Source organism: Alligator sinensis, unplaced genomic scaffold, assembly GCF_000455745.1.
Source record: "Alligator sinensis unplaced genomic scaffold, ASM45574v1 scaffold344_1, whole genome shotgun sequence".
In the NCBI taxonomy this organism is placed as follows: Eukaryota; Metazoa; Chordata; order Crocodylia; family Alligatoridae; genus Alligator; species Alligator sinensis.
Window position 1 is genome coordinate 616,512 of NW_005842427.1, and position 18,421 is coordinate 634,932.

Here is an 18,421-nt window from a genome sequence, read left to right on the forward strand (position 1 = left end):
CCTTGTAAAAAGAGCTCTTGCTGGAGAAGAGGAGGTAAGTGTTGGGTGTAGTGTTGGCTGGATTTCAAGGTTCAGACTGGAAGCCATATCCAGAATGAAGTTCAGATTGGGCAGCACTGTTATCTTGCTGCCTTGTGAAATCTTCCACTCAAAGTAGTGGACATCCCATGACAATAGCTGCTGTTCTGCCATTTCCCATCTTGGATGGTAAGGCCTATGAGAATGCTGCCAATTTCATGAGCTTCTGGACTCCTCCACGCGACAGCCAGAAAAACAGGATATAACCTGAGCCCAAACCCATCAGGGCAGGATTAAAAATAGGGACTTGGATCCAACACCATGATTTGGATAAGGGGTTCCCATCTGGGTCCTCTTTTGGTTCTTATGCTAAGTTTGATTGACAGGGTTTGAAGTTGACCACAAACTTTTGGGGCCTGGAAGGCTCAGCCCAGCTCATTCCTTTGTTTTGTTTTGTTTTGTTTTGTTTTGTTTTGTTTTGTTTAATGGGAACAGGTTTGCTCCAGGTCTCTCCTTTGTGACATACGTGGGAGACAAGGAGGAAAGAGCAGAGCTGCAGAGGGACCTGAAAGCACCATCTCACTGCCAGGTCCTACTGACAACATATGAGGTACCACTCCCCAGCATGAACAGCCTGCTCTCGGGACCCATCTCTGTTTCCAGCCAGGGAAATACTTCCTTTGTCTCCATTATGAATAGCTTGTTCTGGGCATCATTTCACATTGGCAGTTTGGTCTGTTTTTAAAAAGTAAACACATCCACTTGAGTCCAGTAGTGGTGAAAGGTCTCTCAGCTCCCTCTGTTCAGTTTCTCAGTCCTTTTCTCCTTGTTTCTGCCCTTCTTTTTCCTTGTTCTGGGGTGTCTTTTATTTTCTTCACACCTCAGACTCGTTTGTCGTACCATGCCCCATCCCAACCCCTTCACCTGCTTTTCTCTCCCCCACCTTGTTCCTCCCCAGTCCTAGTTATGCACGGTGAGTACTTGGTATGAGAAGGCTGAAGGGGCTTTCCGACTGGAGTGAGCTCAAGGAAACACAGCTTGTAGAAAGAAATAGATCTGGCTTGCATTTCTCCTTTTCCTTTGCTGTCACAACGAGGACACTGTGCTTTGGAGAAGGCCTTTGTCCTTACACAGCTCAAAGTCTTCTCCATTTTGAACCTGCAGGCAAGCAGGCTGCATGTGCATACTTGTGACAACAGCAAAGAATCCTGACACCACACATTCATTGTGATAATTTATTTTGATGGTGGGGGGACGAGGAGAAATGGGATGTGGCAGGGATATTGAAAACTTTTGTTTCTCAAATACGAGAAAAACCATCATAGGAAAACATAACAAAGGTGAAGAGACTGAGACACACGTTTTTCCCAACATAAAAATCTCTCTTTAACATTGCTGGTTTTTTTTAATTGTATTTCAGATAAGACTACGGCCTGGGTAACTTGTGGTTATTAGAGAATCTCCATGACATTGCCCATAAGAATAGAGTCGGGTTCAGCTACACTAATTGCTTTGCATCTCCTAAACTCTTTCTACAGTTTCGTTTCCCACCCACTAACTGCCATGCTCCTCTCAAGAGGCAGCTGTTGTTTAAAGGTTTGGTGAAGTGATCCCTGTTTGGTTTATCTACCACTTCTCAATGCAGAAAATCCCAAAGAGCTTTGCTAACATAACTGACAGGTCATCTCACTTTGTTTGTTTGCAGATTTGCCTGAAAGATGCAACATTTCTAAAGTGGTGAGTTTACTTTTTAAATTATTCAGATTTGTTCGGTGAGCCTGTCAGCCTTTTCCTTGGGCTGCTTTCCTTTCAGACACTGTCTATTTTACACGAGCTGTGGCTACTCTTCACTGGGCACATCTACACAAGATACTGAATGCACAGAAGACTAATTCTACTGCACATCAGCACAGCAGGCAAAATCCATGTTAATGCGGAGTAGATTTAGTCTAATGCACATTAACATAACTAAAAAAGTGTTCATCTGCACTAATGTGCAGTAGCGCTGATTACAGCACATTAACTTAATACCTGTTATTACAGGTATAAACTTAATGCACCATAATTATGACACATTAATGAACATGCAGATGCACCTACTGGGCATGTCTATGTGAGACGCTACTGTGTAGTAGCGATGAGCTACTGCGCAGTAGCTTGTTATTGCACAGTAGCATTGGCAGACGCTAACCATGATGCACTGCTAGTGTGCAGTAGCATCTGAAAAAAATTGCATGGGGACGGTACTGTGCAGTAACAACTGTGAAGTCTGCTGTTTGTATAGATATGGCCACTGAGTATTAGGACTTTGTTCCTGATCTATTTCAGTAAAAAAAAAAAATCTCTTCGTTTTCAAGAGCACTGCTGTGTTCTTCCAGTTTTCCTTGAATGAAACGGATGGTTTTCAAGTAGGGGCATAGAAATGCATTGTGTGCTTATCTTACATAACTGGCATGAAGTCAGGGAGTGTTTTCTTATTCAAGTCATCTCATCCAGGGAGTCATCATCAGTAATGCCAGCAGAACAGAGTAAACGGAAGCCCAGAGTATCACTTTCTGGTCCATGTAGCTCCACCATGTGGGTGGCTTAGGTTATAAGTATGAAATTGAGAAACCTGAACTATCTTCTCCTGTGATGATCACAACAACCTCGTAACCTAAATTGTATTGCATGACATTGAGCATGTCACTCATCGTGATGTGCGGGTCATTGTGAAGGAAGCCGAAGCCTGCCTCGAGACACCATTGTCGAAGCTGCTTGTTGGTCTCTCTAATGCAGTGTTCATGTCGTCTTCCACGTCCGCTCATTGGTAGGACAGAAGAGAATACCACCTGTGCACCTATCTCCCTCAGCACGCCGCCCAGAGCATGGTAGTCCGCTATCAGGTGATCGGGGCTTCTCCTGGCCACATCATTAGTACCCACATGGACTAGGACCATGGGGTAGTAATCGGTGGGCTGAATCACGGCCTGGATCATTCCCGTCACGTCCCGAATCTTTGCTCCGGGCAGGCAGTAGACCTCTCGTGTTGAGGGGTCCTGGCGACAAATGGGTCCTTCCGTACCTCTCAGAATGGAGTCGCCTATGACGATCACTTGACGCCTCCTCCTCTGGGTCTGCTTGGTTCCCTTGACCTGTTCAGAGCGTGGAGAATGTGGCGTTGCTTCCTACCCAGAGGTTTCCTCCTCTCCTTCCATCTCCTGCAGCGTCGCCAGGGCCTCATACCTGTTATTCGTATCATGTTATTCGTATCGTGATTGGAGAATTTAAAGCTGCACTTAAAACAGGAAGAGATTTCAATGTCTTGTAATAAGGCTGGTGCCTTACAATAATAATGCCTTTAGTTATAAGTTCTGGAGACAGTTGAATCTAGTGAGAGCTTCAGGAATCAATCCTGCAGGAGTCAGAGAACAAATTCCTTCTCCACCCTTTGTACCTCAATTCACAACTAGTCATCTGTGTTACAGGGTTTGATTAAAAAATGGGGCATGGTAATCACGTTATTTTTGTCCAAAAAGTTCAGTCTGGGTGTATAACCAAGGAGAATTTTGGCACTGGATTTATGACCCAGATACCTTGTTTCAGGTGGACCCAAACCCTCAGACTGACCACAACCTTTCTATTTGATAATAGGCAAATTTTATCAATACATAATGATAGCAGGTAGGAATAATACAAACAATTCTATAGCTACCAATCCTAGGGCTATCATCAGTCAAGGTATTTCTGGCCAGGACGCGAGCTTCACTCTGAGGTTCTCTTGAATGTCAAATGTCAGCGGCCTGGAGGTCGGAGGCCGAGGCCACCCCTCCCCACCACCTCCCCTGGGTTGGATGAGACAGGTTGGTGGTATGCCCTCTGTCCATGGTGCCTTGGATTCCCCTCTCAGGGACCCTTTGTTGCTCTGAACTCCCTTCTTTTGTAGTATTTTTTCTCTCCTGGTGACTCTTCATCTATGGGCATCACTGATAGGTCTTTCTGTGGTCATCATACTGTCAATGGTCTGTCCTGTCAGCATATTCCTTTGTTTCACAAGCCCATCACATGCACACATCTAATTTGGGCTTTACTGGTGTCCTCCTAATTTGGTCTGTTTCCAAAACCAGAGATCTCAAGGGCTCTGGACTTGAGCACTGTGAGCTGGAGCCACCTTATCTCATGTTATGGAACAGTGTGGTACATGCCTACAATTTCCCAGCCTGTGTGTCTATCTCTGTCTGCCTTGAAGGCTGCAAAACTGTGCAACAACCAGGCTTTTAAAAATAAATTAACCCTTTGCCCTTGCCATGAACCTTTGTTGTAATGCATATCTACTTTACCTTTAGGCCAGTTCGCAAAAGTAAGCCTCTAAATACCATTTTCTAGCCATCACATTTCACCTCAAAAGCTGAATGCTTCAGAGAGTTTTGAGTGTTAGAAAAGAGGAGACAAGAATGGAAAACTTTTTACAACCTTGCATGCAGAGATTTTTTGAAGGCATCCAGTATAAGTACAGGAAAGTGTGCACTACAGTGACAAACTTTAGATGAAGATCTGATTCCACACCCCTCCTTGGAGTTTGGATTTTGGTTTTCAGTCCAGGGCTGTTTTCAGCACAGATAGAGAGAGGGGTCACAGAGAGTGCCCTTTGTATCTTGGCCAGAATTGCTTGTTTGAGTTTAATTGAGAGCTCTGTTTTCTGTTTGTTTATTTTTACAGCTTTAATTGGGCTGCTCTGGTTGTGGATGAAGCACACAGACTGAAAAACCAAAACTCCCTGCTGCATAAGACACTTTCTGAGGTGAACAAAGTCATCAGTGTTGAATAATTTCACGGATTTTTCTTGCTTTTAAAGGAAATAAGTTTAGAATTTATCTTACCACTATCCCTCAGTGTATATGTCAGTCTTTTGGCCTGATCCAGTCCCCAGCCAAGAAAATGGACAGACTTCCTCTGTCTTTCATGACAGATGGCTTGGAGCTTTGTCCATGTGGTGAGAGGGGACCCTCTGTCTAGAATTAATGTCACATTCTGATTAACATTAGTGCTTTGGAGGTTTGAGCAATTTGAGAGAGAGACTTTAAACAATGCAAGACTCAATCACATCTCCATGGCTTCTGTGACATGAGCATGTTTCTGACTAATGCAAGAAGATAGCATTTCTTTTTAAATGCTTTTTTTTACTTCAGGCTTCACAAATAAAGTCAGCAACCAGATGGTAAGTGGAGTTGGCAGCAAAAAGTATGGATGGAGACAAACAGCTTAAAGTAGGGGAAGAACAGGTTAGGGACTTCTTAGAGATGCTAGAGGCTTTCAAGTTGCAAGGGCAGATGGGATATGGCCTAGGGTACTAAAGGAAAAGGTTGAGGTAATTTCAGAGCCACTGGCTATCTTTTTTGAGGATTTTTATAGGTTGGGTGAGGTTCTAGATCATTGGAAACAGGCAAATATATAAAGCCCATGCTTAAGAAAGATGAGAAGGAGGATCTGGGGGACTACAGACCAGTCAGCCTGATCTTGATACCAGGAAAGATCATGGAGTAGGTCTTCAAGGAATCTGTTGGGAAGCCCCCAGAGGAGAACTAAGTGATTAGGAACAGCCAGCATGAATTCGCCAAGGACAAATCATACCTGACCAACTTGATTTTTTTATGATACAGTGACAAGCTGTGTGGATGGGAGAAGAGCAGTGCATGTGACACTATGACTTTAACAAGGTTTTTGTTGCTGTCTTCCACAACATTCTCATTAATAAACTAAAAAACTAAACAAAAGTACTGTAAGGAGGATACAAAACAGAGGGTCATTGTGCTAAACGAGTACTGATCAATGGTTCAATGTCTAGTTGGAAGGAGATATCAAGTGGGCTTCCCCAGGGGTTTGTCCTGGGTCTGGTGTTGTTTAATATCTTCATTAATAATTTGGATGATGAGATTGATTTGGATGATGATGAAATTTGCAGATGATACCAAGTTGGGTGAGGTTGCAAATACTCTGAAGGGAAAGGCTTAAGATACAGAATGAACTGGAGAAATGGTCTGAAATCCATCAGATGAAATTCAACAAGGACAAGTGTAAAGTTCTGCACTTGGAACAGAATAATTGCATGTATAAATACAGACGAGAGTATGATTGGCTTGGCTGCAGTACCGCAGAGAAGAACTGGAGGATTAAAGTGGACCATATGCTAAATATGAGTCAACAATGTGCTCTTGTTGCGCAAAAAAAAAAAAGCCAACAGAATCCTGGGTTGTATTAACAGGATTGCCCTTGCAGATTCTTTTGCTCTATTCAGGCCAGGTGAGGCTTCACCTGGAGTGCTGTGTCCAGTTTTGGGTCCCACAGTTCAAGAAAGATATAGGCACATTGGGAAATCTAGCATACAATGACAAAAATGATTAGGGGCTTGGGAATCAAGACTTATGAGGAAAGGCTAAAAGAACTAGGGTTATTTAGTTGGAGAAGGGAAGACTTGAGGTAGAATTTGATACCAGTCTTCCAGGACTTGAAGGGCAGTTATAGAGGGTGGAGATGGGCTTTTCTTTGGGGCTGTACAGGACAAGACTAGGAGCAATGTCCTCCAGCTGCAGCAGAGGAAATTCAGGTTGGAGATTAGGAAGAACTTTCTGAGTATCAGGGGTGAGCACTGGAACAAACTACCCAGATAAGCTGTGGAATCTCCATCCTTGGAACATTTCAAGAGCAGGTTGGACAGACACGACTGGAATGGTTTAGTCAGGGATGATTCTGCCTTGAGCAGGAGACTGGACTAGATAACCGCATGAGGTGCCTTCCAGCCCTGCTTTCTTATGATAGTACTGAATTTGTGTGCAAGTCAGGAAAGTCTGGTCTAGTGATTGGTGCAAAAGACCACAAGTCACAACTCTTCAACTTTGTTTCCCAGATCTTGCTGTGGGACCTTGGTTAAGTCGCATATCTTTGTTGAATTCAATACAGTTTGCCTGGATTTGCCTAGTATTCCAGGTTAGAATTTGCCCCATTATGAGAACTGTGAACATTCAAGACTTGAATATGCCCAACATTTCCTAAATATTTGATTGTAGTACAGGAGTGTTCACTCATCATAGAATCATACAAAAAGAGGGTTGGAAGGGACCTGAAAAGGTCATCTAGTCCAACCCCCTGCTCAAAGCAGGACCATCCCCCACTAGGTTGGGGGGCTGGTCAGGCCGCAGCTGGAGTATTGTGTCCAGTTCTGTGCGCCCCATTTCAGGAGGGATGTGGACAACATGGAGAGGGTCCAGAGGAGGGCCACCCGCGTGATCCGGGGACAACAGGGCAGACCCTACAGTGAGAGACTGCGGGACTTGAACCTATTCAGCCTCCACAAGAGAAGGCTGAGGGGGGACCTGGTGACCGTCTATAAACTCACTAGGGGGAACCAGAAGGGTTTGGGGGAGACGCTGTTTCCCCTATCCCCCGCTGGCATAACAAGGAGTAATGGGCACAAGTTGATGGAGAGGAGGTACAGATTGGACATCCGAAAAAACTACTTCACAGTTAGGGCGGCGAGGAGCTGGAACCAACTTCCAAGGGAGGTGGTGCTGGCCCCTACCCTGGGGATCTTTAAGAAGAGGCTGGATACCTACCTGGCTGGACTCATTTGAGTCCCGTTTTTTGTTTAGGGTTCTTTTGTTGTTCTCCCGCCCTGGCGGGGGGGCGGGCTAGAAGATCTATTAGGTCCCTTCCGACCCTAAAACTATGAAACTATGAAACTATAGGTCATTCCAACCAGGGCTTTGTCGAGCCAGGCCTTAAAAACCTCCAAGGATGGAGTTTCATGTCAACAAATAAGCCTAATCACACCTTCATTCTGCTCACATGGTTCCTGTTACTGAACATATGGGAGTTTTCTGTTGCATTAAGTGTACTACAGTGTTAGCCATATTCCTTAAATGTTAGCATGGCAGGGGAGTCTGCAAATAGCACAGTGCAGATAAAGACCAACACTGTTAGAGCCATTCAGAAAATGGGGGGAGGAGTGTAGACTATGTAATTTGCTCTCAGCATTTTTTTCCTAGAATTTTTAAACCAGCTCTTGTTATTTTGCATTACATGTGTTGTACTTGACATAGAATAGTCATGTCTAGTTTGACAGATCAGTGTTATAATGGCACCATGTTTGAGCTTTGTTTTCACTTTCCTTAAGCCTGCATTCGTTGCACTGTTGTGATTCCATTCACTTTAATGGAATTGCTTCTGATCACAGGTCTAGGTGAGTGAAGAATCTCTTTGCTGGTGACTCCAGCCCTTGTATCTGCTGGCTTTCACAGAGGGCAGAGAGTTCTGCAGTGTTCCTCTGCTAACTGCCAGATTTTTAGTTGTGTGGAAGAGTAGTGCGTTAGCAGCTTTGTGTGTTGTTCCTTTTCTAAATGCATATATCATAATTTTCCTTTGCCTTTGCTTGCTTCAGTTTTCAGTGAGTTTCAGTCTCCTGCTCACGGGCACTCCTATTCAGAACAGTCTCCAGGAGCTGTACTCCCTACTCAGTTTTATTGAACCTGACATCTTCCCTAATGACCAAGTGGATGAGTTTGTTCAGTATTACCATGAGATCAAAACGGAGAGCAAGTCAGGTAAGCAGCGAGCCATAAAATACTCTTCTTCTAAGTCGGGAAGATATTTAGCCATCTTGCAAGGTATTGTGAGCTACCATTAATGTTCATAAAAAGAAATGAAGTGCACGATGGATTACTTGTATTCACTGGTTACAACTTTTTCCTCCCCATGCAGCCAAAGAACTACACAGTCTCCTGCAGCCCTTTTTACTCAGGCGGGTGAAAGCTGAAGTTGCTGCAGATCTACCTAAGAAGGTAGAAGTGGTACTATATCATGGGATGTCAGCCCTGCAGAGAAAATACTACAAGGCCATTCTGATGAAAGACCTAGGTAACAAGGGAATTTGGGACCTGTTGATGTGATTAATAGTAAAATCAATTCCCTCTTATAAACCCAGGTACTATTGTATTGAAAAGGGGGATGCATTAGCCAATAGTAAAATGTCCTGAATGAATGGGTTGAGTTCAATCTTCTGATGCCCTTTTGATGAGCAAGCAGTATTAACCTCTGGGATCAATCTGAGCTTCAGCATTTGGATCCTTATACAAAAACTTCCAGAGCTATGGGCAGTTTGGACCTATGGTTTGGTCCAGTATAAGAGCCAAGCATTGCATCTGGATCTGACTCTGGACCGTTCCACAGCTTGGGTGTGGTCAGTCCTAAAGTTCTTGTTTGGGCCAACCTTTCAATAAATTGCAAAGATCTCAAGAAATATCTTCTTTTCGCCTGTTAAACCATCCTTCATCTGTGCGTTTTAACACCCAACCAAATGCTTAGACCATTCATTCACTGTTGTAACACAACCAGTCATGAGGGACACACTGCTGATACTGAATTACACCCAGATGTTGATACCTAATACTGATGTCCTGCTCTCTCATATGTGAACATCCCATTACACATTCTGTGGATGTGCATGTGTCTGTCAGGATGGTGTATTAGTGAAAGGGTGGAGATACTCTGGTACACCCAGGGCTGTGCAGAAGGCTCAACTCATCATAGAAACATAGGGTTGGACCTTGGGAGGTCTTCTAGTCCAGTCCCCTGCTGAAGGCAGGATCATCCATGCCTAACCATCCTAGACAAGTGCTTGTGTAACCTCCACTTAAATGCTTCCAAGGATGGAGCCTTCACCACCTCTCTAGGTGATCTGTTCCAGTACTGGCCCACCCTTGTGAGAAGAAATAATCCCAGTTCTTTCATCTTTTTCTCATGAGTCATGTTCTCTAGACCTCTAATCAATGTTGTTCCTCTCATCCTGTGATACTGCCTTGTACATCAGAGAGATGGTCACAGGGTCAGGGAGACCTTCTGTGCCAACCTGGGCAGAGTGAAAGTGTACTAGCCCCAGACCATCCTTCCCACTCTCAGCTTTATTCATCCATCTCCCCCTTGCAGGTTCCCCAAAGCCCTGCTGATCTCCTTGTGTCCCTACAAAGCCCTGATGACTCCCTCACAATACCATTCACTCTCCTGGCTGTCACCCTTATCTCCCTGTGCCTGGGAGCTGAGACAACAGGACTGAGACCTGAAGGGTTTTTCTCAAAGCTCAGCAAAGCTTCCCATACCCTTTTAGAGCTTACATCTTCCTCATCCTTCTGCCCCCCTCCCGGCTTAGTTACTGGCCCTTATGAGCAGAGCTCTTACATCAGGTCCCAGTTGTGCATTGGGTTTCCTTGGAAGAGGCAGCCAAGTTATACGCAACAACTGCAGCTTCATTGTGTTAATTTGGGCAGCTTTAAATTCATGGGCCATTATAAAAATGTCAGTAAGGACTCAGGTTCTTCAGGAGAGTCCAGAAACAAAGTGGTCAGACAAGGGAAGATTTCCACTGCGGTCTCATTTTCAAATGTTTCCTTTGCCGAAGTGAGCAAATATTTGACTGGAAATATGACAGGAAATTCCATTGGTCTTTGAAGAGGGAGAATGTTAAATGCAGAGCCTAAATTCAAATGTTCAGTTGGACCAAGTGGCAAATAATTCCAGTCATTGCTGTTACAAAGTTTCAGAGATGTTGCTGAACTGGTTTGCCATTTCATTTTTTCTTTCGCCATTTCAGATGCATTTGAAAACGAAGCAGGGAGGAAAGTTAAACTTCAGAACGTTTTAATTCAGCTTCGGAAATGTGTGGCCCACCCGTACCTGTTCAGTGGTGAGAGAGGCCTCCTCTGTCTCTGACATGAAACCAAGTGTTTTTTAGCAAATGAATCAAGTTTCTTCAAATATAGTAGTTTTCTTTGATGCTTAGAAGTTGAGCAAAGCCCCTCTGTCTTGTGCTGCTAGATTGTAGTATGAAGAGACTCAGTTCATGTTAGCTGACTCAAAACAGTATAAAAAGAGAGACGCAAGGATTTTTGTGGGTGGTATCTTTTACTGGACAAACTGCATAGTTGGGATAGATTTAGATAAACTTTCAAATGCAATGCACTGTATTCAAAAGCTTGTCTAAATCTGTCCCAACTATGTAATTGGTCCAATAAAAGATACCACCCACAAAAATCCTTGCCCCTCACATTTCCTGGACCATCATGGCTATATTATCACTCCAACACTCTGAGAAGGGGGCTGAGTTTTCAATCTTACCTCTACACATGTTTTTTCTTGCATATAGTAGAATCAGGATAATTTGTATCCAGGTGGTTCACATCCTACTTAGTTCACAGTAGGTTGCTGCAGTAAGAAAAAGCTGCTCAGATGTTTGCCACAGCTTTTACTTCAAAGGATACTGCTTCTCCGCTCATTTGGAGCTCAACAGCAGGTCCCACACAGCTGATCAGAGAAGTGGTACATTTTGATATAAAAGTCACAGCAAACAGCTGAAATGCCTCAGTGGTCCCACACAGATGTTCGCTGCAGCTCTATATATCCCCAGCTGGTTTGCAGTCCCTCATCTTCTCAGGAAACTAAGAAGCTGGGATCTGCAGTATTTGATTTCTCCTTCCAAGCAGTGTAGTCACACTGTTTATTTTGTCATGGAATCATGATTATGGTGTTCCCAACAGTCAGGAAAGCATCACCAGTTTAAAAGCAGGAATCTGGGTTATACCTATGTCTGTTTGGCAGCAGCTGTGCAATACGTTGTTGTAGGTGACATCTGGGTAATTTGGGGGTGATCTTGAGATGTTAATTATTGCTATAATATTAGCACTGCTTCTAAAACTCATTTCCATTCCAGGTGTTGAACCAGAGCCCTTTGAAATTGGAGACCACCTCATTGAAGCCAGTGGCAAGCTGTGCCTGTTAGATAAACTCCTTTCTTTCTTATATGCTGGGTACGTTGTGTTACTGTGAAGATTGAGGAATATAGATAAGCCTCGTTGAGAAAAACAGCCTCTTTTATTCGTGACTAATGCACACTATGAAATGAATGCTGTAGTTAGTTAATGATGATTAGTGACAGTCCTAATTAAACTAATTAGAGTGTGGCAGCTGTGTTAGGAATGACAGAGAAAGCACAATGATTTAAAGCTTTTCTTTAAAGAGCCCCCAAAACTGGCTCTTTGCCTACACTTATCCAAACAGCTGCCAAAGTTGGGCTGGGAATCCTGAGAGATCAATTGTTTTACATGATGTTCAAGGTGTCTGGTTTGATCATGGGTTCCCTGAGGGCAGATTGTCGCAGTGTTTCAGTTCCTTTGTGGCACTAGGCCTATCTGGGCCTGGGAGGCAGAAATGCATCGTCAGAATGAAAAATAGCAATGTTGGTAAGAAAACCCAAAACTTAGACAAAGAAAAGGTCAGTATAAACACTCCATAATTTGGGGATTCGAGTCTGGTCTCAGATTCTGGATCTGAACTTCGGAGGCTGCAGAATCTGTAACTGATGTCTGAGACGATTTCGTTACTTCCCAAAAGAAGGCTAAGCAAACTGATATACCCTTCTGTTGGAAATTTCAAGCAGGTTGTGAGTGAATTACTCCCCCACCACTCATCGCAATACCAAACAAGGTCCTCTCCCCTGGCATGCAGTTCTCTTCTGACAGCCTCCTCAGGCAGTGCTTGAAAAAGACACGGCAAAGCAAAAGTGAAACTTCCAAAATGGCCAGGGTTTCTCCATTATACAGCAACATAGAGGGAAGCGAGAGCGAGTGTCTGTTTCTGTGCCACAAGACTTATCAGGTCCTACATGCCTTTTGAATATCATATATGATACTAGACAGCATAAATGGACTTGGAGGGTCACTGGTGTATAAAGCCTAGAGCCCAGATCTGGGAATCAGGGCCATTGAATTCTGACCCCAGTTGTATCCTTGACTTGCAGTATCACCTCAGCAAGTTCTTTTACCGATGAGGAGACTAAGGTCTTACGATGCTTGGCTTAATTATACATCTGCATGAAATGAATACAAACTGTCTCTGCTTCTGTGAAGCACTACAAAATATACACTGAGGGTTGTGATACCTTGCTTTATTTTGCAGTGGCCACCGTGTCTTGCTCTTTTCCCAGATGACTCAAATGCTCGATATTCTTCAAGACTACATGGACTACCGAGGTGAAATGCATGCACCTTTGGAGCAAAGGGCTTGTCATAAATGATCCTATATCACCTACAGCTATGCTGTCCTTTGCTGATCCTTGCATGACAGAGAAGGGACCATTGTGACAGGGACTTTTTTTAATTAGCAGGCATTTTCTTGGGGGTAGGAATCCAGAGCCCTGATTTTTGCTCTAGCAATGACTGCTTCTGTGAGTTAGTGTTGTCATCTGTAAAATAGGGCTGACAAGCAAAGGTTTTCTGAGATTCAGTTTTCTACTGCATTGGACAGCTTATAAACCTGGTGCATGCAAGTCAGTGGTCATAGGACTGTGATGAAGCTGGGTGTTATTGAGTGCAGCACTCCTTATTTTCAGGGATGTGGCAGCCACTTGCCCAAGAGCTTGAATTTGAATTATCACATCCTGATGTTGTGGTAATACTGTGGGTATATGCTTCACACTACAGCATGATGTATTACACTTCACCCCATGCTCTCTCTAGTTGAGAAGGAGCCTTGTGTTTTAGAACTTGGCCCTATGTTCTGGTCTTGGTTCTGCGGATCCAAATCTGAATGGACCCTACCGCACTCAGCAGCTACACTGAGCATGAATTAACTAAAAGTCAAGCCACCTAGCTATGCTTAGCTAGTCTCCTTAGAAGCTCTGTTACTGCAAATGCAGGCAGGACCATTCCATATTTTAGCAACCAGCTTTAATTACCAAAAGCATTCTTGACATATGTGACATTTTCTTTTGTTGACACTTACCTGGCTTAGTGCTCACTGAGCCTTTCCCATAAAAGGGCCTTTTGTTTTGTATTTATGGTAGCAGACAGCTAATGCTGCATTTGAACACCAAGTAGGGGTCAAGTCCTGGAGTTCTCACTCAGGCAAAACTCTCATTGAAGCCAATGGGAGTTTGCTTGAGAGAGGCCTGTATGTACTGGTCCACAGCCTGGGGCTAGTGGCCCAAAGGGACCTGGTCTGCAACAGGCCAGTGCACCACCACTTTTCTGCATTGGCTCTGGATTTCTCCATTCTGTTTCCAAGCAGCAATTTTAAAGCTAAGAGTCTCTGGTTCCATTTTTCAGCTCTGCTCCCCTCTACACATAGTAAATCTGGAGTAGCTCCAGCAAGGTTAGGTAGTTATTTTGATTTACACCAGTGTTACTGGAGCAGACACTGGCCCCCTGGTTCTGAGGTGAGAACAGACCTAGAAACTATGAGTGGAACAACGCAGTGCGGGAGGCTGGGGGGAGTAGGAGGACATCAACTATAGGGGGGCTGCCATGGTGAGTTCCGTGGAGAGCCCAGAAAACCCTGAAGTGTGGGGTGGGGATGGGGAGAGGAACACGTGAATTGGGGAAATAATGGAGAGGAGAAAGTTGGGATGAGACGGGCTGGCAAAGATGAAAGCACCATGCAGGGGAATAAAGTCAGAACAGCAGTGTCTTCATCATCTGCCATTTTTGTCTGTTTGGCAAGGCTACAGCTATGAACGTTTGGATGGATCTGTAAGAGGAGAGGAGAGGCACCTTGCCATCAAGAACTTTGGTCAACAGCACATCTTTGTTTTTTTGCTGAGCACCAGGGCAGGTAAGGAGAGGGATCAAGGAGGGACCAAAATAGAAGTGTGTTATACAGTCCCAGTCTCTCACTGTACTTTGGTTGTATGTAGGGACTGACAGGACTTTGGGAAGGCCTCATCTCTGTGGAGAACCTCAATTTTAATACTTAAATGGGGACTTTAAAGGGGAAGTAAAGCCAATATAGTTAACAATTTCATTTTTAAGAAAATATTGTTTATTCTGTAATAGAAGTATGTGGATTTTCTTTTAAAAAAATCACCCCGTTAGGTGGTGTGCATTGGCTATTGGCAATTCTTCATCTACTGGTGGGAGCTTGAGTTTCCCGCACACCGTCTCCGCAGCTGATGCCAAATGCACTGTTTATAGTGCAACCCAGCTGGTTCTTTTTTTATAAACAGCTTCATATGAAGGGGGTATTGTCCCACTGCCAGCTTAATCTTACAGAATATGACTAACATTTACGTTGCACAGATGCCAGCCATGTGCCAGTAACAGACTGGTACGGGTGTCTTCCACTCCTCAGCGCCATAGGCTGCAGAATGTCTCCTGGCACTGTCCTATACATCTCTCCCACTCTTACCTCATAAACAGAACCCTTTCCAGACCTCCTCGCCTCCCTGCTCTCCATCCCAACAAAGATCCAGACTCTGCTCCTCTTGACATGTGTGCAAGTCTTTTTCACTTTGTCCTCCATGGGGCCTGAGCTCTCCCTTCCCAAACTGGCCAGGCTCTTTACCCCCTGAAAGTCAGTCATTAGATCTGGTCAAACATCAAGAAGGAGACTACTTCTCCATCCCTGCTCCAGTGACTGGTGGAGGATTTCAGGGTATGATTGCCTCGGTCTGCAGGGAGGGTATGGACACTACAAACGAAGGTGTGTGGCATGGGTGGGAGGAAATGCTGCTCAGCATATCCCTGCTTTTTAGTTGCAGTACACGCCGCCATTGAGAATAACTTTACATTTTTTTAGTTCACATTGTATTTCTGTTCCATGAGAGCTGTTACTTATAAAGAAAAACAAACAAAAACAAGTGACTGGAAAACCTCAAAAGGTTTGCTGTGGATAAGTATCTAGACCCTCCACAGCCCTTGGACAGTTATCTTTGGGTGTGAGGTTTCCTTACATTTCTGTAGTATCATCACCAGAAATCCTTTCCAGGCTAAGGCCAGGCCATGGGTTAGGGAGACCATTTGTGTGGTTATTAAGCAGTCCAGGCTGTAGTAGTTTGTCTTCAACTGGAAAGTTTCGTAGGATCTGTCTTGTGTCTGATAGCTTCAGCAAACTAGCCCCTTTATGTGCATGAGATCCAAGTCCTTTCTCTTCTTCATTGTAGTGGGTTCTACAGTTCCATTTGGGGTCTTTGTGGAAACCTAGAAACATAAAGAGTAAGGCATGAAGATAGCATTCAACAGACTGAGCAAAATTTTTGGATCCTTATAAAAGCTTCAACTTTAGGTTTGAGAGGAGGGTGGAACTTGGGTTTATTTTTATTTAGTCAGAACAGATTTAGTCTCTCCTAGCAAGCACCAGTCTGCTCTCCCTCTTTTCTGTTGAGTATCACGCATTACTGACAATCCCCTCTCTCTGGGCTCTTGGTTTCAGGTGGCGTCGGCATGAACCTGACAGCTGCAGATACTGTTATTTTTGTCGACAGTGATTTCAACCCGCAAAATGACTTGCAGGCCATTGCAAGAGCTCACAGGATTGGTCAGAACAAGTGAGGAATGACTGCTATGCTCTGTATCATGCTCCCAACACCCGGTTGTTCCTTCCCATCCTCAATGTTGCAGCCTCAGTGTTCACCTTCATCTCCGCTGGCAGAAGAGAGCTAAGCAAACCACCCCTGGGAATGGCGGGTGGGGAAGGGTGAGCCATTTGTCTTTGGCATGGTCCTGCCCTTCTATTTTGCTGAACTCATTCACTCCCCATCCTCCCTAGGCCTCCTGAGTCAGGAGCTCTGCAGTTGTGGAGGACTGGACTGGAGGCCAGTTGCTCTCTGCAGTGTCCCATCCTCTTCCCTCTGGTTGCAGAGGGGTCAGGATTTCTCTATGCTTCTGTAAGCTGCTTGTAACGGGACTGGGCCAGGGGTGGCCTCACACTTTGGTCCCTTGTCCTAAAGCAACATCAGCAGTTCAGCTGACTCTCTGACATTCTACCAGGCCTGTAAAAATTATCCGCCTGATTGGACGAGACACCGTGGAAGAAATAATCTACCGACGAGCGGTGTCCAAGCTTCGACTAACGAATGCCATTATCGAAGGGGGGCAGTTTGCTCTCAGAGCTCTCAAGTCTCAGACAGCAGCAGACATGCAGGTAAAAAATGAGCCCGCACTGCAGGGGATGTTAACAGCATTGGCCTTGTCTTTAGGGAGGACTGCATTAGAACCTAGCAGCTGGTAGCATCTCTTAGAGACCAAACCAAACTCAGATCAAAGCATCTGTGGAACTCAGAGGCAGGGAGGCCCTAATTTTGAGCTCTTAGATTCATAGATTCATAGATGTTAGGGTCGGAAAGGACCTCAATAGATCATCGAGTCCGACCCCCTGCATAGGCAGGAAATCCCTTGGGAGCCCGTTCCAGACCTTGGCCACTCTAACTGTGAAGAAGTTCTTCCTAATGTCCAATCTAAATCTGCTCTCTGCTAGCTTGTGGCCATTATATCTTGTAACCCCCGGGGGCGCCTTGGTTAATAAAACCTCACCAATTCCCTTCTGTGCCCCCGTGATGAACTTATAGGCAGCCACAAGGTCACCTCTCAACCTTCTCTTGCAGTTGAGAGGCGACCTCTGGTAACAGAGTAACCTCTGTTACCTGAGGCTGAGGTTACTCCATTTGAAGGATGGGACCTATTTTCTGCAGATGTTGTCTTTTCCTTTTATTTTTGTTATATTGGATATTTAAGAACATAGGACTGGAATGGGCTTCCTGGGCCATCAAGTTCAGTCCCTTGCATTTGCAGGCAACTGTTAACGAATCCCTAAAATTGCCACTTTACTGACACACAAGTACAAGGCACAATACCTGAAATACAAAGAGCACCCTATGACAGTATAAAATCAGAGGAGACGAGGGCACTGCCAGTGTCCAACCACTGTAGGGAGAGGGAAGGAGTTGGTTAATAGATGCTCAGAACATCCTAGGAAAAGGACTACACCCCAGGCTACAGAAGGAGGCAAACCCCACCCCCCGCTTACAGTGTGTGCCTGACCTAGGGGAAATATTCCTTCCTAGCCCCAAATTGGGTGATGGGTTTGACCCCGAGTGGAAGAACAAGATCCTCTAGCCAGAAAACCTCTGAGCTTAACTATCAGCAGGTGCATCGTTACAACTCAGTCAGCACCCCCTAACACACTGCAACCTTAGCTGTAGCCGACATCTCAGTGCTGCAGAGGAAGGCAAAAAAAATTGAGAGGTCTGCTGCATGTTCATTTACATGGAAATTGAATCACTGCTTCTAACACCTGATCTGTTTTTCCCTGCTTCTTCCTGACAAGCATAACTGCCATGCCAACATTTTGATGCCAACCCAAAACCTGTTTGCAAACTGTTCAGGCAGCCTCCCCCTGAGCAGGTGCTGTCTGCCAGGAATCCAAGGAATGACTTGTAGCCAGGAACCTAAGGCTGAGGTTGCCTCAAGCATTTTGAGCTTAGTCAGGCCCGAAGTGAAACTAATGAGAGGTGAACCCCATGTGAAGTGAAACCAGGAAAAAATCTACACGCATGTGTTCCAGTCTTATGTCTGTCCTTCAAATCTTTCTTAACAGTGATGGCTTCAGC

General features: G+C 44.7%; 1 protein-coding gene across 4 annotated transcripts in view; it reads left to right on the plus strand.

The window, feature by feature from the left end:
• The window catches only part of CHD1L (chromodomain helicase DNA binding protein 1 like), a 30,783-nt gene that overhangs the window by 4,653 nt on the left and 7,709 nt on the right, over window positions 1–18,421 (plus strand). For 3 of the 4 annotated variants that reach the window (XR_003095617.1, XM_014522969.2, XM_025211736.1), the window contains exons 4-14: window positions 514–628; window positions 1,724–1,755; window positions 4,717–4,798; window positions 8,432–8,594; window positions 8,752–8,907; window positions 10,637–10,729; window positions 11,753–11,849; window positions 12,997–13,070; window positions 14,539–14,649; window positions 16,246–16,360; window positions 16,803–16,956. Coding sequence is in view for 3 of the 4 variants with exons in the window: in XM_014522969.2 (XP_014378455.1) it covers window positions 514–628; window positions 1,724–1,755; window positions 4,717–4,798; window positions 8,432–8,594; window positions 8,752–8,907; window positions 10,637–10,729; window positions 11,753–11,849; window positions 12,997–13,070; window positions 14,539–14,649; window positions 16,246–16,360; window positions 16,803–16,956 (1,192 nt within the window). In the remaining variant the exon portion in view is untranslated. The remainder of the gene's footprint in view (window positions 1–513; window positions 629–1,723; window positions 1,756–4,716; window positions 4,799–8,431; window positions 8,595–8,751; window positions 8,908–10,636; window positions 10,730–11,752; window positions 11,850–12,996; window positions 13,071–14,538; window positions 14,650–16,245; window positions 16,361–16,802; window positions 16,957–18,421) is intronic. The other variant, XM_014522970.2, reaches the window with a different exon arrangement.